General features: G+C 52.4%; 6 protein-coding genes across 6 annotated transcripts; 5 read left to right on the forward strand and 1 right to left on the reverse strand.

The window, feature by feature from the left end:
- The first annotated feature begins 439 nt into the window (after positions 1 to 439).
- On the forward strand, positions 440 to 3,421 carry CAOG_06358 (nucleolar protein 5A). Its single transcript, XM_004345057.2, has 5 exons — positions 440 to 468; positions 1,251 to 1,449; positions 1,620 to 2,430; positions 2,517 to 2,665; positions 2,945 to 3,421. The coding sequence occupies exons 1-5, from the start codon at positions 463 to 465 to the stop codon at positions 3,253 to 3,255; spliced, it is 1,476 nt and encodes a 491-aa protein (XP_004345107.2). The 5' UTR covers positions 440 to 462; the 3' UTR covers positions 3,256 to 3,421.
- Position 3,422: 1 nt separating this feature from the next.
- On the forward strand, positions 3,423 to 5,925 carry CAOG_06359 (hypothetical protein). The gene is made up of 7 exons (XM_004345058.2): positions 3,423 to 3,900; positions 4,098 to 4,269; positions 4,397 to 4,474; positions 4,561 to 4,689; positions 4,793 to 5,070; positions 5,192 to 5,377; positions 5,481 to 5,925. The coding sequence occupies exons 1-7, from the start codon at positions 3,589 to 3,591 to the stop codon at positions 5,754 to 5,756; spliced, it is 1,431 nt and encodes a 476-aa protein (XP_004345108.2). The 5' UTR covers positions 3,423 to 3,588; the 3' UTR covers positions 5,757 to 5,925.
- Positions 5,926 to 7,532: 1,607 nt separating this feature from the next.
- CAOG_06360 (protein tyrosine kinase src) lies at positions 7,533 to 10,156 on the forward strand. The gene is made up of 4 exons (XM_004345059.2): positions 7,533 to 8,876; positions 9,007 to 9,147; positions 9,262 to 9,404; positions 9,504 to 10,156. The coding sequence occupies exons 1-4, from the start codon at positions 7,650 to 7,652 to the stop codon at positions 9,760 to 9,762; spliced, it is 1,770 nt and encodes a 589-aa protein (XP_004345109.1). The 5' UTR covers positions 7,533 to 7,649; the 3' UTR covers positions 9,763 to 10,156.
- Positions 10,157 to 10,162: 6 nt separating this feature from the next.
- Positions 10,163 to 12,048, reverse strand: CAOG_06361 (hypothetical protein). The gene is made up of 2 exons (XM_004345060.2): positions 11,675 to 12,048; positions 10,163 to 10,936 (listed from the first exon to the last, which is right to left on the reverse strand). The coding sequence occupies exons 1-2, from the start codon at positions 12,017 to 12,019 to the stop codon at positions 10,403 to 10,405; spliced, it is 879 nt and encodes a 292-aa protein (XP_004345110.1). The 5' UTR covers positions 12,020 to 12,048; the 3' UTR covers positions 10,163 to 10,402.
- A 220-nt stretch (positions 12,049 to 12,268) lies between these two features.
- On the forward strand, positions 12,269 to 17,637 carry CAOG_06362 (Cullin-associated and neddylation-dissociated 1). The gene is made up of 10 exons (XM_004345061.2): positions 12,269 to 12,347; positions 12,911 to 13,080; positions 13,172 to 13,284; positions 13,366 to 13,463; positions 13,589 to 16,324; positions 16,440 to 16,556; positions 16,647 to 16,718; positions 16,811 to 16,982; positions 17,092 to 17,238; positions 17,382 to 17,637. The coding sequence occupies exons 1-10, from the start codon at positions 12,318 to 12,320 to the stop codon at positions 17,510 to 17,512; spliced, it is 3,786 nt and encodes a 1,261-aa protein (XP_004345111.2). The 5' UTR covers positions 12,269 to 12,317; the 3' UTR covers positions 17,513 to 17,637.
- Positions 17,638 to 17,641: 4 nt separating this feature from the next.
- CAOG_06363 (hypothetical protein) lies at positions 17,642 to 19,401 on the forward strand. Its single transcript, XM_004345062.2, has 4 exons — positions 17,642 to 18,280; positions 18,433 to 18,584; positions 18,686 to 18,965; positions 19,081 to 19,401. The coding sequence occupies exons 1-4, from the start codon at positions 17,666 to 17,668 to the stop codon at positions 19,315 to 19,317; spliced, it is 1,284 nt and encodes a 427-aa protein (XP_004345112.1). The 5' UTR covers positions 17,642 to 17,665; the 3' UTR covers positions 19,318 to 19,401.
- Positions 19,402 to 19,404: the final 3 nt, after the last annotated feature.

Here is a 19,404-nt window from a genome sequence, read left to right on the forward strand (position 1 = left end):
ATGGTCAAAAGTAGGAAGAATGATGGCAACGGTTCATAGCTGTCAAGCAGCGATGAAGAGTTTGCTCGTGAGCTGCTTGTCGGTGTCTTTGTTGAAACACAACTTTGGCTTGACTTGCTTTTTTGATTTCTGAGAGTCGTTAAGAATCGGCCAATCCACACGAGCTTGGTGCACAGGATCTCAACAACCACCGTATCGTCGAGTCTGCTTTGATGGCTGCCCTTTGAGAGATGCATGGAACACTACTGCAAAGTCATTTCCTTTCGTTCATTTCTTCTCTTTCTCTTTCTCTTTCTCTTTCTCTTTCCCTCTCTCTCTTTCTCTTTCCTTTCTTTCCTGAATTCATAACGATGGTGAATATCTGCTGATGATGCTGTTCCTGCAATTCGAATTTTCCAACAAACTCAATGCGTCCAAATGCAAACTCGAGCCATTCTCATCTTTTTTTTTTTCTTTTTTTCAATGGTGGTGAGTTTTGATTTTTTTTTTCAGTAATTTTTTTCAGTGCTTGTGCTTGCTTTCCCCGCTTCCCCACACCGCACCGTCGCCGCTCGCTCATGAGCTACAACTCAACAACAGCAATCAGCAGTCATCGTCATCAGCAGCAAACGCACAGGAAAAGAAGAGCGAAAGGAAAAGAAAAAAAAGGGGAAAAAAACCGAAAAGCAAAAGCATGTGGATCGCTCTTCTTCGCTCTTTCTCGCGGCTCTCGTCCGTCTTCCATCGCAGTGGGCGGCTCATCGGGCGCAGAGACAGCGTCCCCGTGTTCCTGCCTGCAGCACAACCCTCCTTTTGAACTCGGTGGATGGCACGATGCTCGCTTGCTCTTGCTGGCCAAGAGCGAGTAGCCATGTGGAGATTTCGATTTTTTTCTTTTTCTTTCCCCTTCAATCTCTCTCTCTCATGCATCTCCTTCAGCTCTTCGACAGCGGATTGCAGACTGTGCGTTCGCTTGATGCATTGACGCGCGAGTCAAATCGACTGCTGGAGGAACGGAGCTGGACAAGCAGATCCTAACCCCTTCACCAAACAAAAAAACCCAAAAAGAAAAAAAAAGAAAAAAAGGACGCAATGTGGGGTAGCAGAAATCCAGCTTCCAAACCAGTTCATTTTTGTAGCAGTTTTCTTTTCACTAGCTGTTTCTATTATACCATTTTGTTTGCTCTTGATTTTTTTTTTTTGCCTCGTGGTTTTTTTTTGTTCCTTATTTTAATGCTCACTCTGCCTTTCTGTGTTTTCCACTCCTGCAGCTTCTTGTCCTCTTCGAGTCCGCTTCGGGCTTTGCCTTGTTCGAGGCCGTCGAGAATGCCGAGATCGCCCTCACTGGCCCTGCGATCCAGCAGTCCGTGACGGACTTTGCTCGTTTCGGCAAGGTCGTCAAGGCTGTCGCTTTTGCTCCCTTCAAGTCGGCCCTGCACGCGCTTGAGAACATTAACGCCATCTCTGAAGGTATGTTTCTTGATCTTGTTGCGTTTGAATCGCCATCCATGTGTGTGTGATCCTCCCAAAAAAATGCCAAACGGCATGGCGACCACGTTGTCCCCTTTTTCCCACTTTTTTTTTGTGTTTGGTCTGATGTTTGATCTCACCCTCTCGACTCTTCTTTCTGCTTTGCGCAGGTATCCTCCACGATTACCTCAACAACTTCCTTGAGATGAACGTCGCCAAGGTTGGCGGCAAGAAGAGCAAGGTCCAATTGGGCGTTGCCGACGCTCGCATTGCCTCGTCCATCACCGACTCGCTCGGCCTGCAGTGCAAGACTGGCGATGTTGTCAACGAGCTGCTCCGTGGCGTTCGTCTGCACTTTACCAAGCTCACCAAGGAGCTGCGTGAGGGCGACGTCGAGAAGGCACAGCTCGGTCTTGGTCACAGCTACTCGCGTGCCAAGGTCAAGTTCAACGTCAACCGTGTCGACAACATGATCATCCAGGCCATCTCCCTGCTTGACCAGCTCGACAAGGATGTCAACACATTCTCGATGCGCATCCGCGAATGGTACTCGTACCACTTCCCCGAGCTTGTCCGCATCGTCAACGACAACACTCTCTTTGCCCGCCTCGCACGGTTTATTGGCTCGCGCAAGACCTTGAACGACCAAAGCCTCGAGGGCATTGAGGCCATTGTCATGGACACTGGCAAGGCCAAGCAAATTCTCGACGCTGCTCGCTCGTCGATGGGCATGGACATTGCTGACATTGATCTCGTCAACATTGAGCACTTTGCCGACCGTGTCATCTCGCTCAGCGACTACCGCAAGAACTTGCACGAATACTTGTCCACCAAGATGGGCCGCATTGCACCAAATCTCAGCGCGCTCGTTGGCGAGCAAGTCGGTGCTCGCCTCATCTCCCACGCTGGCTCCCTGACCAACCTTGCCAAATACCCCGCCTCCACTGTTCAGATTCTTGGTGCTGAGAAGGCTCTCTTCCGGTGAGTGGTGGCATTTTTTCGGTTTGTGTTTGATTTTGTTTTGCATTTTTATTCACTTGCGTCTCCTCTCTATTTTTCTCTCACAGAGCACTCAAGACCAAGGGCAACACACCCAAGTACGGTCTGATTTTCCACTCTACATTTATTGGCCGTGCTGGCGTCAAGAACAAGGGCCGCATTTCCCGATACCTCGCCAACAAGTGCTCGAAGGCTTCCCGTATCGACTGCTTCTCTGGTGAGTGTTTTCTTTGCCCCCCCCCCTTTTCGTTTTTTAAAAAAGTGCCTTTATTTTCTTTATTGGCTCCGCATGACGACCTTCCGACCTTTTTAAGGTCACCTCTTGAAAAAGAATTTGCTGAGCTGGTTTTCACCGGCCATGCAGACAATATTTTCATCACCCATTGAAGCTGACGGAACCAATCTTTTTTTATGATGATGATTTTTCCATGTTCTTTTCGATCGTGTTTTCCAAAAACAACACTCACTTTTTTCTTGTCTCTTTCGTTTCTTGTAGATCTTCCCACAAGCAAGTTTGGCTCCAAGTTCCGAGAACAAGTCGAGGAGCGCCTGGCATTCTACGAGACTGGCCAAGCACCCCGCAAGAACGCCGATGTCATGAAGGAGGCATTGCGAGAGGCTGGCAAGGAGCAGCGAAGCGCCGAGGACGAGTCTGAGGCGATGGACACCTCCTCGGACAAGAAGGACAAGAAGGATAAGAAGGAAAAGAAGGAAAAGAAAGAAAAGAAGGACAAGAAGGACAAGTCTGAGCCAGAGGCCATGGACACTTCTTCGGACAAGAAATCCAAGAAGGTCAAGTCCAAGTAAACTTGATTATTTTTTTCGCCTAATTTGTTATGATTCCCCCCCCCCCTCTTTGTTTTCCTTGCGTCTCTATGTGTTTCTGATTGTAGTATTGAACATTTTCCCCCCGCCCGTATTTTTTCTTTTTGCACGAGCTCAAACGAGCGTGAACATGTCCAAACAAAGCAGTTTTTATTTTTTTATTTTTTCCATTTTCCATTTTCTCTTCCATTTTTTGAGCTCGCTCCATCGCCATCGCTCCATTTCTAGCAACCAGCCATCGCTCACACTCCGACACACATATACACAAACACATACACACGCCACTCGAGCAACCGAGCACACACACTCAGCGAGATGGACACGCCGTCGATTATTCGCGTTGAGGTGCCACAGGCCAACTCGACCAAGATGATGCGCGTCGAGCTGGCGACCGAGACGGTTGGCTCGCTCCGTGGGCAGCTGCTCAAGAAGCTGATGCCGCAAATGTTCCCTGCATCGACCACGACAGCCATCGTCGCGACCTTCCCCAGCACGAACGACGCAACGCCCGTCTGGTCGCTCAACGATCTCAAGCTCTTCCTTCCGCGGTCGCCAAACAACACGGCCATCGGCGACTTTCTGACCAAAGACAGCCAGCTGCTCAGCAGTCTCGGGATTGACACCAACGTACGTACCTCTCTCTGTCTGTGTTTGTGTGTGAAATAGACGAAGTAACTCGAGCTCTGTTTGCTTGTGGTGTTATTTTTTTTTATTTTTATTTTATTTTTTGCCTTTATTGCTTTGTGCCCTCGTCCATTGCGGGAAATCGCTTGGGGTTGTTCTTCTTTCTCACCTTTGATGGTCCCAATCTGCATTCGCAACAGACTGTCCTGATCCTCAAGTCCGAGGGCGTGTACTCGGGTCCGTCCGGTGCGTTCGAAAAGGCGCTCGGTCCAATCTTTGGCGTGCCACTCGCAGCCGCCACAGAGCGCAGCGGAGGCACACTCGAGTATCCTGCTCTCGTTGAAAAGGTCATTCAGACTCTGACCGTCCGAGGTGAGCCGGGCAAATGGTTGTTGGAGAAGAAACGGAGACATCAGCAATCCGACCCGAGGTGTTCGACAATGCATCCCGCTTTTCGCTCACTGGAGTGGTGCAAACAACTAAAATTGGGGCCCTACAGGGTTGGACAAAGAAGGCATCTTCCGTTTGTCGGGGACGGCATCGCAGATCCAAGCGCTCAAAGTTCGATTCGATCAAGGTTTGTGGTGTTTGGCTCTTCAAGGATTTTTGTTCTTCTTTCGTGCCGCATTCTACTGACTCTTGTGATCGTTATGTTGTTTGCAGGCGAGAATGTCAATTTGGATGAGGTGCACGATCCGCACGTCGTTTCGGGCTTGCTCAAGCTCTTTTTGCGAGAAATGCCAGAGCCGCTCCTCACGTTTGCGCTATTCGACTCGTTTGTGGCTGCCCAAAGTAAGTGACCACTGCTTCTCCACAGTACGCTCAATGGTTTTGCTGTCGAGGCCCCACTCTGACATGTGGTTCGGTGTCATGAACAAACTTTCGTCTCTATCAGACGCCGTCAACGAAACTCAGCGTGCGTCGTACTTTCGCGCTTGCGTGGCGGCTCTGCCACCATGCAACTATGCTCTGCTCAAGCGGTTGCTCGGGTTTTTGCTCGAGGTTTCGCGCGGAGCAGCCGTCAACAAGATGGCACTCGAGAATCTCGCCACCGTGTTTGGTCCGAATATTCTGAAGCGCGAAGGAGAAACCCCGCTTGACATGGTCAAAAACACTGCCACCGTCAACTCGGTCTGCAACCAACTGATCAAGCTTTCACCCCAGATTTTTGAAGTGAGTTTGTTGGTCATTTCGTGTCTGCGGGTTCTAGAGACCGCTCTCGCCTGAGCCATATGGCCGATCGGCACTCACACCATGTTGTTGTTGTTGTTGTTGTTGTTGTTGCCATTGACAGAATCCAGAGCCGTCGCCGTTTGTTGCGATTGCATCCGCGCTCTACTCGTATACGCCAAACACACCCGCTGAGCTTCAGTTGACTGAGAGCGATATCATTTTCGTCGCCAAAGCCGAGGCTTCTGACGGTTGGTGGGAGGGCGAAGTGGCTGGCCGTGCCGGCTTGTTCCCCGAGAATTATGTCAAGGTGAAGCGAGGCACCTGCTTTTTTTTTTTTTTTTTTTTGTGTACTCTTTCGAGTCAAACACTGCTGACTGTTTTCCTCCCCCCCCCACTTCTCCTCACTTTAGGTCATGTGCAAGCTCAACATCAATGCCAACAAACAGGCCAAGGCACAGGCAGCCAACCCCGGTGATTCTCAGGCAACAAAGCGACTCCAGGATGAGCTTGCAGCCTTGCAGCTCCAACTGAAGCAGGAATCACAGCAGCGCAAGGACGCAGAGGCCATCCTCGCCTTGCTGTCCGACAATTTTGCCGAGCTGGGGCGGAAACTGCGCGCCCTGGAAAATGCCAACGAAGTCCTGCGGGCCGAAGTCACACGGCTCCAGCAAAGCACGCGCAGCTAGTAGCATTTATCATTTTTTTTTTTTTTTTTTTTGCAGCGAAGTTTGGTGTTTTCATGGACAGTGTTTTGTTGTACAAGTGGTTTTGTTTATGCGTGTATGTGTGTGTGTGCTTCGCTGCTGTTGTCATTATCACAATTGCTGTTTTTCCTTCAGTTCAACCGCTAAGCCGAAATTTGCAATCAACACACCCCAAAATAGTCCAGCAAAGCGGTTTGTCCAGCCAGCCACTCACACTCCCCCAGTCCATTCGCTCTCGTGCCACTCTGTTCGCAAAGGGTGTTCACATGCACAAGTCAAACGACAACCCGTCAACAAGCGGAGCAAGGCAACTGAGGAAAAAAAAAAAACAAACAAAAAAAAAAAAAAAAACAGTCTTATTTTTTGCGTATGTTTTTTTTGTTTTGATTCAAAATGTTTTTTTTTTTTTTTTTTTTTTCGTGTTTTGTGTTCTTCGGTTTTGGTCTCGATTTCATTGCGGCAACACGACGAGTCTCCGCCGCGGATTCGCCCTCTGCCGACACTATCAGTCCTTCCAGCACGATCGGAGTGTGCTGGGAATGCGATGGAGGGAGCGAAGACCCTCCATGTGAAGGAGGCGGATCAGCCGCTCCTTGCTCTTGCGGCCTGTTCTTTTTTGATCCTTTTTTTTTTTTTTTTTTTTTTGGTTTTGATTTTTTTTTTTGCATCAATCAGCGTCCTTTGCCGCTTGTCCTGCCTTCTCTCGCCGCTCGCCCCGCCGCGAGACGAACATCAGACGTCATGCAGGACCTGTGTGTTCGCAGCGATGGCTCCCGGGCAGCGAGACTGACTCCAGGAGTCGCTTTTATTTTTCAAGTTCCTTTTTTTTTCCTTCAAGTTTTTTTTTTCCTCATCTGCCCTTTGCCTTTTGTCGAATCCGCGACATCCACGGCTGCTGGCTGTGTGTGTCCTTGCGACATTTGCGAGCTCTGGCTGAGTGCGAGCTGCAGGCCACTGTGCTCCACGCCTCGACGAGGATCATCCGCCCAAAAAAAAGAAGAAAAAAAAAAAGAAAAAAAAAGAAGTCAACAACAACCACAAGAAAAAAAAAAAAAAGAGAAAAAAATCATTGGCTTTTTGGCGCCGTGGAACGTGGAGAGCGTGACACTGCAACTCTGCACTATGCTCGTGCATTGCAAGCAGCGTCGCTGCGGGGGCTCAGCCCTCAGAGACTCGCGATGCAGAGCCGCACATTGGTGCCCCCCCCAAAAACCAAAAAAACAAAAAACAAAAAACAAATGTTTTTTTTTTTTTTTTGGGTCAGGTCTGTCCTGCCCTTGTGTTGTGGTTTATTGTGGTTCATCTCCCATGCTCACACCCCCCTGAGCCCGCTTGCTTGCTGTGGCTCTATGGGCGCTGTGATGGCTGCAGCCGATTCCGTCTCTCCTTCCACACTACTCTGTGCTGCTGCTGCTGCTCTCTCTCTCCGTGTGTGTCGGTTTTGTCTATTTTGTCTATTTTTGCTTCTCTGTTCGCTTTGACTCCATTATCATTATTTTTATTATTTTCTGTTTTTTTTTTTTTCTGTTTTTTTTTTTTTTGTTTGCTTTCTCATTTGATTTTTTTTTTTTTTTTTTTTCCCCTTTGATTGCGATTTGTCGGTTTTTTTTTTGACTCACCCACTCGAAACTCTCCAAACTCGCGCGCGCGACTTTCACCCCTTTCATGTCTGCCCTTCATTTTGCCGTTGCGGTTGATTTTGATTCGCTTTATTTCACTGCTCTCACTCATCCTGTTTTTCATTTTTTTTGCTTACAGTTCCGTCCAGACTCTTTTACCTTCCTTTTTTTCTTCTTCTTCTTCTTCTTCCTTCTTCCGTTGCTTCCCGCTCTCTTGCTCAAGAAAAAAAACCCAACTCGATTCGTGTTTGTTGCCATGGGCTGCTCCAACTCTAAACCGCACGACCCGTCCGATTTCAAGGTTTCCCCTTCTGGCGTTGCGTCCAACAGCGGGACGTTGAACTCGCGCCCGACGCGCGAGGGCACCTCTGCCATCACGCAGCCGTCGACCACTTTCACGGCACCGACCCCGTCGACCAACTCACTCAAGTCCCCCCAGTCGGGAGGCTCGTTCACGTCGCAATCGTCGACCGCCCAAGCAACCGCAACCCGACCAATGACTCCCTCCGCAACCCCAACCGCCATGCCGCCCAAGCCCAACCTGGGTGCGCAGATCCAACAGCCCCAGGCCGTCTCGCCAAGAGCCCAGCCAGTACAGCAACGGCAGGCCTCGATGCCGCACATCCGAACCCCCCAGCCACCAACACCGCGCACGCCCGAGCCCCCGGCGGCCCCGAACATGTACGTCGCGCTGTACGACTACGACGCGCGCACGCGGGAGGATTTGAGCTTTGTCAAGGGTGACAAGCTCAAGATCATCAACAGCTCGGACGGTGACTGGTGGCAGGCACAGTCGCTCGTTTCTGGCAAGATTGGCTACATTCCCAGCAACTACATTGCTCCGATCCAGGGCCTTGCCAAGGAGGACTGGTTCCACGGCCGCATCAAGCGTCAGACTGCCGAAAAGCTGCTCACCACCATTGGCACTGTCGGCACCTTCTTGCTGCGCGAGTCCGAGTCCAAGCCTGGCGATTACTCGCTGTCGGTGAACGACGGCGAGCAAGTTAAGCACTACCGCATCCGCATCCTCGATAACGGCGGCTACTTTATCACTGGCCGCTCGACGTTCGCCACCCTCGATGAGCTCGTCGAGCACTACCGTCGCGAATCCGACGGTCTGTGCGTCAAGCTCACCGACCCTTGCCCGCCCGCCGAGAAGCCAACCATCCCAGATCTGGCGTACAACATGAAGGACCAATGGGAAATCCCCCGGTCTACGATTGTTCTCTCGCGCAAGCTCGGTGCTGGTCAGTTCGGCGAGGTCTGGGAAGGCACCTGGAACAATGTCACCAAGGTTGCCGTCAAGACGCTCAAGCCCGGCTCCATGGCTGCGGACGATTTCCTCAAGGAGGCGGCCGTTATGAAGACTCTGCGTCACCCCAAGCTTATTCAGCTGTACGCTGTCTGCACGGACGGCGAGCCGATTTACATTATTACCGAGCTCATGCGACATGGTAGTCTCCTCGATTATCTTCACGACAAGGTACAGACACTTTTGCGCTGTTTTGCTTTGATTCGTTGTTGGCTTTTGCTTGACCTTTCGTTGTTCCGTCCGTTTGAAACTCATTTTTTTTCTTGTCGTTTTTTCGATTCATCGATTTTATCGAATACAGGGCCGAGTTCTTAAGGTGCCACAACTGGTTGACATGTCAGCCCAAGTTGCCCAGGGCATGGCGTACCTCGAGTCACAAAACTTTATTCACCGCGATCTTGCTGCTCGTAACATTCTCGTTGGCGAGAACAATATTTGCAAGGTATGTGTTTTTGGTTGTGTTTTTTTTTGCGACCCACCATTTTCTCCGTCAGAGTTGAGGGTTGAGGCTGACTTGTTGTTTGTGCGCTCATCCCCAAAACCTCCAAAAATTCAGGTTGCCGATTTCGGTCTTGCTCGTTTCATTTCCGACACCGAGTACGAGGCTCGCGAAGGTGCCAAGTTCCCCATCAAGTGGACTGCACCCGAGGCTGCTCTTTACAACAGGTTTTCGATCAAGTCGGATGTTTGGTCATTCGGGTGAGTCTTGCAGTCTTGCGCGCGTGACTTTGGTTTCAGTTCTGTTCTTTGTAAGGTTGTGATTCACTGACACTTCTTTCACCTCTTCCTCTCTTCCAGCATTCTTTTGACCGAGCTCATCACCTACGGCCGTATCCCTTACCCCGCTATGACCAACGTCGATGTCTTGCACCAAGTCGAGCGAGGCTACCGCATGCCCGCACCACAAGGATGTCCCGAGCAATTGTATCAAGTAATGCTTGACTGCTGGAAGGCCAAGCCCGAAGATCGCCCAACGTTCGAATCGCTCGCATGGCGATTGGAGGACTTCTTCATGAACACGGAAGCAAGCTACGCAGAGGCCAGCACTGTCCAATAATTTGTTTAATTTTCTCGTCCTTTCGTCCACGTCTGCTTGTTGATCCTTGTGGACTCTTTGAGCTGCCCGCTCGTTTCGTTTGAGAACAACCAAACCTTTCCATTTTCAGTGGCTTAGGTTTGGTTTGTGCTTGTTTGCGTTGATCTCTTTGACTCGCTCGTTATTGGTTCTTCCCTTTGCCTTTTTGACTTTTTTTTTTTCCTTCTATAATCTTCCTTGTGTGCTTGTATGCGTGCTGTTGTGGTTGATTTGCTGTTTTCTCCCCTCTCTTCTTCATCTTTGTCACCTTTGCTGTTCATGTTTGATTTCCCCCCCCCCTTCTCCCTCCTCCTCTTGTTATTCGTGCGTGGTGTTTTGTTCTCTTCAAAACAATGAAAACAAACTGTAAAACACACTCGGCCACTTTCTGATTTCTCATTTCAGTTTTGAATTGAATCAAACTTCAAGCAAGCAGCAACACATCAATCTTCAAGCAAGCAGCTCAACAGCGTTAACACCGAGTAATGTACAGGCCAATAAGACAGTTGTCCGGGGCAACAGAGCAGACAGAGCAGAGGAAAGCGAAAACGGCCAGCGGGCCGCCTCCTCAACTCGGCAAGAAAAAAAAATAACCAGGATCAGGCGGGTCGTGCAGCAGTGCTCATAGCTTGTAGCACAGCCAGCCGACGAGGAGCAGGATAGGAAGCCCAAAGACGGCGAACAGGCCCAGGAATAACGTAAAGTAATAACGCGACACAAAGAAGCAGTTAATGTTTTGCGGCAGCGATACCATGTAGCTGTACGGGTATCGGATGCGTAGCAGCTCCTCGACGTGATTTGGCGCGGGCAACATGCGGCCGGCAAATTTCATTGGGACGAGAGGGTTGGTCATAAACTTTGGAAACCAAAACCGGAATGGGTCCGAAATCTCGCAGCGAGTTAGCCGCGTCGGGTCGGTTGGGTCGTCCTCGTACAGGAAGATGTCGACAAAGTTGTACCGTGTTTGTGTTTGGGGCTTGGACAGCCGGAGCTTGCACTCTTCGTCGTCCACATGAAAGCCGCGCCGGACGAGCTCGGCCTTGACCACTTCCTTTTCACTCACAAACCCCCCGAAATCCACATCGCGATCCCACGGAATTGGGCCTTCATGTCGATACGCGCCCAGTACTGTGCCAAAGTCCATCCAGCACGAGGCCTGCCAGGAACGAGGTGGTTGCGCGAGAAACATCAAAGCAAATCAGAACGAACACGAGTTAGCAAGAGTTCAAGCCGCAGCATTGTTTGTTACAAGGATGGTCGCTTTTTTTTGTTCCATATGGGCCGAGTGAGGTTGTCCGTGATGAAAATTTCCAAGGGCTGGTTTGATGTGTGGCAAATGGGATTCTCTTTTTATGTTTTTTTTTTTTTTTTTTTTTTTTTTTTTTTTGGTTTTGTTTGTTGTTGTTGTGGCTTTTGTTTCGAATGTGGCTGAAATTCACATCAGCCTCACAAGCGCCGCTCGGTTTCTCGGCGCATCCGACTGGCGACAGCAGGCGAGAATGAGAGATGCCAGTCTGCCTTGCTGCGGTGGCATGGCAGAAAAGCGAGGGCAGAAACGGGGCAAGGCGCAGTCATGCGGGTTCGAGCAGCACCAAAATTGGCGGTTCAAGATGGAACCTGTCGATTGCAGTCAGCCCCTTCCCCAGCCTCCGCCTTCTCCTGCTCACCATCCACACATCAGTGGAAGAGGGATGGATAGCTCGAGCGGAGCAAAAGCAGAGAGAGCGAAAAGGACAACCAAGAAGAACAAAGAAAGAAAAATTCAATGGGAAACAGAAACCGCTGTGAACCGAAAGGTGTGAAGGGTTCGCATTGCCCTGCACTTCGTCCCGCTGCTTGTTGCTGCTGCTTGGGGCTGGGGCTGGGGGCTGGGAGGGTTTTTGTGTTGCCTTACATTGACGGCAGTGCAGGCATCGGAGGCCTCGAATGCATTGGAAAGCATCTCTTGGCGCCACTTGTCGGGAACGGCGCACGTCCGATGCACGTAAAAGTACTCGGCGAGCGCATGAGGGACTTGGTGCAAATGAACTCCAGCGGACGCGATGATGAGAACGACCTCGGTCAGCAGGAGCACCCCGACCACCAGACCAACACGGCGGCATGCTGCAGACGCCAGTCGCTTTGTGCGGCGAGAAGACAGGGCGTCTGCGGGGCGGTAGTACAGGGGCGCCGAGTTTCCCATGCGAGTCCCACTCCAGCTCCGTCCCAGGGCGGTCGACTGCAGCGCTTTCGCCTGCATGCGTATGTGTAGTAATAATTAAGGGAGTGAGGTGGTTGTTGTAATCAAAGTAGTTCACCAAATGTTGCTGGTCTGTGATCCAAATGGATGGTTCAGCCACTTTGCCGCTATGGTGTTGTTTGCGACAAACGATTTGCACCGTTTTTGCTTTCACCTTACCTGCCTGCCTGCCTGCCTGCCAAACTTCACTTACTTTGACAGTGAAATCCACTCCAATCGAGAACTACAAAAGCTCAATGCTCAGACTCTCAGAACTACACCTCTTTCGCTCACTCTTTTTCTTCTTGCTTGCACAACCATGGCGTCCATCTCATCGCTGCTCGAAAAGGTCGGTCCGAACTCAGCAGTGCCCGCTCCTCTTCCGTTCACCGAGCTTCAACCAAGCACTGCTCTCTAGGGTTTTTGCGTTCGGCCCCCCCCCCTGCCTTTGTTGCGTTGGGCGCGGGGATGGGTGAACGGGCGGTTGATGAACGATGACGGAAGCGAGAACGCACAGCCTCGTTCCGAGATATTGTTCAGTCGCCAAGCGCGCTGGGCCACACGCCTTGCAGACAGGCTCTGTGGATGACAAGCGCGTTGTCTTGCTGGGCGTCAGTGGCGCACAGGCGAGCCTCGGCTTTGGTGGAGCGAGATCTCGACGCTTTTTTCGCTTTTGCTCCTCCTTGTCTGTTGCAGGCGTTGCTCCCCGTCGCTACCCGTCCCAAGCATTCACAAGCACGACCTGGCGTTTGATGTCGGAAGCACAAAGAGACGGGAGGGGGGGGGAGGTTGAACTCGGATCACTGAGCAAAGGCGCGCGGGAGCTGAGACGCTCGCTCTTCCGTTCTCAGTTGCCGAGACAAAATTTCATCGTCACTCACTTTCCTTGTCATTGTCCTTTGAATTGCACAGATGACGAGCAATGATAACGACTTTCGTTTCATGGCTTGCAACGATCTGATGACCGAGTTGAACAAGCCAGAGTTCAAGCTCGACGCTGATACGGAGGGCCGGATTGTCACGATGCTGCTCAAGCTCGTCGACGACAAGAACGGCGAGGTCCAGAACCTGGTCGTCAAATGGTACGCGGTCGTTTAGATATCGTGAAATCTAGCTAGATGATGAAACCTTTTGATGACTTTTCCGCTAACTTTGCAAACAACCTCTCCACAGCCTTGCTCCCCTCTCGCGCAAGATCCGTGACAACCGCATCGAAGAGATTTGCGATCGTCTGTGCTCGAACATTTTGTCGGAAAAGGAGCAGCTCCGCGACATTTCCAGCATTGGTAAGCCAAACCCTTCTTCTTGCTCTGTTTTCTCTCAAACTTTCACGCATCTCACCAGCCTCTGACATTGCACCGACTTAGGCCTCAAGAATGTTGTGAGCGAGATTGCGCCCGGTTGCCAGGTTGGACAGACCGTGTCTAAAAACCTCGTCACGCGGCTTTTGAAGGCCGTTTCCAAGGTTGGGCTTTTGGCTCCGACCGACTTTGCTATTTCACTTGCTTGTGACTTTGACATTCTTGTGCCTTTGACTCAACGTTTGATTGATTCGGTTCACTTGAATTCCCTCCGCCTTCGTAACTACAGGACGAGCTCGGTGTCCAACAACCCGCCCTGGAAATCCTCGCAGACATGCTCGATCGCTTCGGCTTGCAGCTGGCTCCCTTGCATTCGACCATTCATGAAGCACTCGTGCCGCTGCTCAGCAGCCCAAAGGTCGCCGTCCGCAAGCGCGCAATTGTCGCGATCGGCTTCCTGGTGCCTGTTGTCCCCGAGGCCCAGTTCACTGGCCTGATGCAAAACCTGACGACTCGCTTGGACACCCCCAAGCCCACTGCAGACACCAAGACCGTCATTCAATGTCTCGCCACCATCAGCCGTCACGCCGGCAGCCGTCTCGACAATCGCCTGGGCCAGATTGTGCCTCGCATTGTGAGCTTCTGCGCCGTCCAGGACGACGAGCTCCGTGAGTACTGCTTCCAGGCTCTCGAGTCCTTTGTCTTCCGCTGCCCAAAGGAAATTTCTGCAGACCTGTCCAAGGCGGTCGCGCTGTGCCTCAAGTTTATCGAGTACGACCCCAACTACAACTACGACGACGACGAAGACAGCATGGACACCCGTGGCGACGACGACGACGAGGGCGGCTCGGACGATGGCGGCGACGACGATGACGACGCGTTCAGCGATGACGAGGACATGAGCTGGAAGGTGCGCCGCAGCGCCGCCAAGTGTCTTGCAGCCATCGTCTCAACTCGCCCGGATCTCTTGGACGACTTTTACGCCACTGTCACACCAGCGCTCATTGCGCGTTTCAAGGAACGCGAGGCGACAGTCCAGATCGAGTTGTTCCAGGTCTACCTGGCCGTGTTGCGCAACACGCGCATCGCCGTCTCGGCTTCGACCTCGGCTGGCGCTTCCTTCGGCGGCGCTGCGCCCATGCACACTGGCGACGACTCGGCCGCCGACACTCCCATTGCCGCCACCTTCCGCCGTGAGGTGCCTTCTCTCGTCCGGGCTTTGCAAAAGCAGCTCAAGGGCAAGGACATTCGAGCCCGTCAAGGCTGCATGTCGATTTTGAAGGAGGCGGCGTCCGCCATCCTCTCGGCCTTCTCGTCCACCCTGCCCCAGCTCGTGCCTGGCATCAAGCTGGCTCTGACGGACAAGGCCTCGACCTCCAACCTCAAGATTGAAACGTTGCAGCTGCTGGCGCTCATCTTCTCGACTCACCAGCCAGAGTATGTCCAGCCAGTCGTGTCCACGCTCGCTCCGTTGCTCGTCACGGGGATCCAGGACTCGTTCTACAAGATTGTTGCCGAGTCTCTCGCTGCCGCTACCCAGCTTCTCCGCGTCCTTCGCGCATCCTCTGCCTCCACCTCCTCTTCTGGCGCCTCCACATCTGCCTCTGACATTTCCGCGCTGGCTGCCTCGCTCTTTCAGGTTGTGTTTGCTCGCCTTTCGTCGTCGGTTGCCGATCAAGAGGTCAAGGAGCGCTCCATCACCTGCATTGGCCACCTGATTGCCTCGTTTGGCGACGTTCTGGCGCAAGACACTGCTCGCGCGCTCCCCGTGCTCGCCGAGCGTCTGCGCAACGAGTCCACTCGCCTTGCTGCCGTTCGCTCGTTTGGCCGCATTGCCGAGTCGTCCCTCACGCTTCCTCTCAACGCCGTGCTTTCGGACGTGGTGCGTGAAATTGCCGGCTTTTTGCGCAAGAACAACCGCTCGTTGCGCGTCGCCTCCCTGGAGACCCTCAGCGCCATTGTGCGAGTCTATGCCGCCTCGGTCGATGCCTCAATCTACCCATCGGTGCTCGCAGAGCTGCGTCCTCTCATCAGCGATGCCGATCTGCACGTGGCGCAGCTCGCCGTCACCGTCGCGTCTGCCATTGTCACTGCCTTCCCAGGCTCGGTGGCTGCCGTGTCCGAGCAGGGCGTTTTGGAGGCTGTGCTCCAGTTGCTCCGCTCGTCCATGCTGCAAGGCGGCGCGCTCGACGCGACCTTGGTCTTCTTCCGCACGATTGTGGCCGGTGACTCTGGGCTCAACTACCGCACCATCATTGAGACGCTCATCCGACCCATCTACATGGAAAACGTGGCCACCGTGCCAACCGGCGCGCCTTCGACGCCGCACCAGGCCTTCTACTCAATCTCCAAGTGCGTCGGTGGCGTCTGCCTCGCGCGCCCTGCCGAGCACATTGCGATCGTCTCGCAGTTTGCCGCCGACGTGGAAAACCCCGGCACCGTGGATAACATCAAGCTGCTCGCGCTGCTCTGCATTGGTGAGATTGGCAAGTTCCTCGATCTGTCCTCCCTCCCGAGCTTGTCTGCGTTGATCATCACCCAGTTTGGCGCTTCCTCCGAGGAAGTCAAGACGGCTGCTTCGTACGCCCTCGGCTGCATGAGCGTCGGCAACTTGTCGCAGTACCTGCCTTTCATTCTGGCCCAGATTGATGCTCAGCCCAAGCGCCAATACTTGCTGCTTCATTCGCTCAAGGAGATTATCTCGTGCATCTCTCTCAACCCCGAGTCGGTGACGCTCATCACCCCGTTCGTCTCGCAGATCTGGTCGCTGTTGATGGCTCATTCCGCCAGGGTCGAAGAGGGCACCCGCAACGTTGTCGCAGAGTGCCTCGGCAAGCTGACGGTGATCGACCCTGCCACCTGCTTCCCCGAGCTCGAGGCTCGCATTGCCGACCCGTCAGCCTTCACCCGAGCCACTGTCGTTGCCGCCGTCAAGCACACGATCGCCGACACTACCCATTCGATTGATTCCTTCCTCCTGGCTCACGTCGCGCGTTTCCTGCAGATGATTCAAGATCCCGACAGCGTAAGAGAGGAGGTTTTTTTTTTGTTTTTTTTTGTTTTGTTTTGGGAGGGGGTGGTGCAATTTGTTTCATTGCAATGCTCATTTGTGCTCGTCCTCGTTTTACCATCTCAACTAGACTGTTCGTCGCGTCGCGCTTGTGGCGTTCAACTCGTCCGCCCACAACAAGCCATTCCTGGTCCGCGATTTGCTCGGCGCGTTGCTTCCAGCCCTGTACACTGAGACTCGTCCTCGGGTAATGCGAATCGCGGTTTTTTTTGTTGGTTTTTTTTTGTTTGGTCGTGGTGCACTTGGAAATCTAACCGATCTTTTGTTTGCACTGCAGCCTGAGCTGATTCGCATTGTTGAGATGGGTCCGTTCAAGCACACTGTGGATGATGGTCTTGACATCCGAAAGGTGAGTTTGCGTCGGACCTTTGAGCGCAGCCAAGCGTGCGTGTATCTCGATAGTCAGCTCACTGTCCGACTTCTTTTCATTGTCACGTTTAGGCTGCATACGAGTGCATGTACACGCTCTTGGACACTTGCTTGGATCGCATCGATCTGTATGAGTTCCTCGGCCATGTCATGGGAGGCCTCAAGGACCACACCGACATTAAGACTTTGTGCCACCTGATTCTCATGCGTCTCACTGTCTACTCGCCGACTGTGGTCTTGCAACGTGAGTTTAGTTGTGTGGATGATTGTGTTCGAGGGGAAGCATTACGAATGACTTGTTTTTGTTTACCGGGGACGCCGCCGTTGTTGACCTTTTATTTTTCGAAACCCAGGCCTTGACGAGCTGATTGAGCCTCTGCGTGCGACCATCACCACTCCTGTCAAGGTCAATGCAGTCAAGCAGGAGGTTGAAAAGAACGACGAGATTGTTCGCTCCGCGCTGCGTGCTGTTGCCGCTATTTTGCGCATCCCTGATGCTGGTATGTATTGTATCTATTGTTTACTGCAGAGAAAGTTGGGGAGGGAGGCGGAGGAGGGGTGGGAGGGAGAGAGCGAGCGAGAGAGGAAAAAGAGGTTGTGGCGTCGCTAACTCGGTTGATTTTGTGCATGCACTTCTTGGTAGCTGCAACCGGCAAGTTTGGCGCTTTCATCGCTGAGCTGAACGCTGATGCGGCCACACGTGCCAAGCTTGACGCCGTTGTCAAGGATGACCAAAAGTTGGGCCCTCTCGATGCGATGGACACCAGCGCATGAGCATCAGCCCTCAGTGTTTTTTTGGTCGTTGTTAGCTGTCTTGGCACTTCTCTCATAATGTCGTCTGTCGTCGTGGATGTTTTTTTTTTCTAATTGTGTTGAAATGCATCCTCCATTGACAGTCAGTCCTTTTTGTTTGATATTTTCTGAGCGATGCAGCAGCCTTCCTCTCACTCTGGAGGCGCGCCGTACTATCCGCCGCCACCGAATCAGCCAATGCATCCAGGACACTATCCTCAGCATCATGCGCATCCACAACATGCACAGCAGTATCCGCACCATGCTCAATACGCGCAGTATCCGCCACAACCCGGCTACGACTATCAGCACCACTCCCACCACTCCCACCAGCCACACCATCAACACCATCAACACCACCCCCAACACCACCAGTACCAAGCACACTATGGCGGTGGCAGCATTGGCGGTGGCAATCCAAGCGGCTCTTGGCCGCCAGCAGGCGATCCGAACGCGCGCCATCCACACCATGCTCACCCACACCCGCAGCAGCAGCAGCAGCAGCAGCAGCAGCAGTCATACAACATGGCAGATCAGAGCCAAATGGCGCATCCTGACCAGCATCACCACCAGCACCATTACCCGATGGCTCCTCCTCCTGCTCCTCCTCAATCTTGCACGTCGTCTCAGTACCATCCCACTCAACCAGTCGCAGCAGCACGTCCTCCTCCAGCGCCACCGCTGGACTTTTCAAAATTGTCAGAGTTCATCCGTGCGCTGCACCTGCAGATTACCGACACGATTATCGCGGTCAGTACTCAGTAGAACGAGGATGATTTCTGAGAAAACCAGACAGACAAAACAGACCCCAAATACGAGACAAGGTGCTCAGATTCATGCAGTTACTTACCGCCACAGACTGATTGGGTTTGCTTGCTGTTGGGGGGGGGTCGCTTTTGCAGGACGCGCGAGAATGGGTTTTGGCCAACGTACACAGTCCTTCTGAGATGGACGCAATCGCAACTTTCTTCGTGGCTGCCATCACGTCAAAGTCAGCGCCGTTGGAGCTCAAAATCAAGCTGCTCTATCTAGTGACGGATTTGTTTCACCATGCGTACGTAGTGTTTTTTTTTTTTTCTTTCGTTGTTGAGCTGCATTGAAATAGTGCTCTGACTTTGGGAAATCCATCTTTCGCTCCATACAACCAATACTCAGGTCTCAGCGAAGCATGTTTGGACTCATTGACGCATTCGACGCACACATGGGCTCTCTGTTCCGGCATATTGCAGATACCCCTCTCAAGCAGGAGGCGTACCAGCAACTGGTGACTCTTTTGGGGTTTTGGCGGCACAATCAATTCCTCTCGCCGCAGCGGTTTGCGGAGGTCGACACAATCATGCACACCATTTCCCCGGTGCGACTTTCCATCCATGATCTTGAGAACGCCTCAGCCTACCACCGGCTTCCAGCTGGCCTGATGGTGCCTTTGGTCAAGGTTTGTGTTTTTGGCTAATTTTCGTTGTTTCCTGCTTCCTCCCCCCCCGCTCCACCTTCTTTTTTCTTGCTTGAGTCTTTCTAACTGCTCTTTGATCCTTTTTTGTTTTCGGCAGCCGAGCGATCAAGATTACGCTTCAATTCAACCTCGCGACATTGTGCCACTTTCTGGCCTTGGAGAGCCTTCCGACGAGATGCAGGCCGCGCTGTCACGCTTTTACACACCCGATGAGCAGCGCTTGGATGATCAGGGATGGGAGCGCGGCGTGCTGTCCGCTTTTTACGACAAGAAGCGCGCCAATGCTCCTGCGCCGTCTTCTGCTTCTTCCACTTCCCGGTCTCGCCGGCGGTGACCCCCCCTTTTTTTTTGTGTTTTCATCATGTTCCTGTCTGCACAATTATTCAAGCGTCACATCACACTCCAACTCTCAGTCCTTTAT

This window comes from Capsaspora owczarzaki (assembly GCF_000151315.2).
Source record: "Capsaspora owczarzaki ATCC 30864 unplaced genomic scaffold supercont2.11, whole genome shotgun sequence".
In the NCBI taxonomy this organism is placed as follows: Eukaryota; class Filasterea; order Ministeriida; family Capsasporidae; genus Capsaspora; species Capsaspora owczarzaki.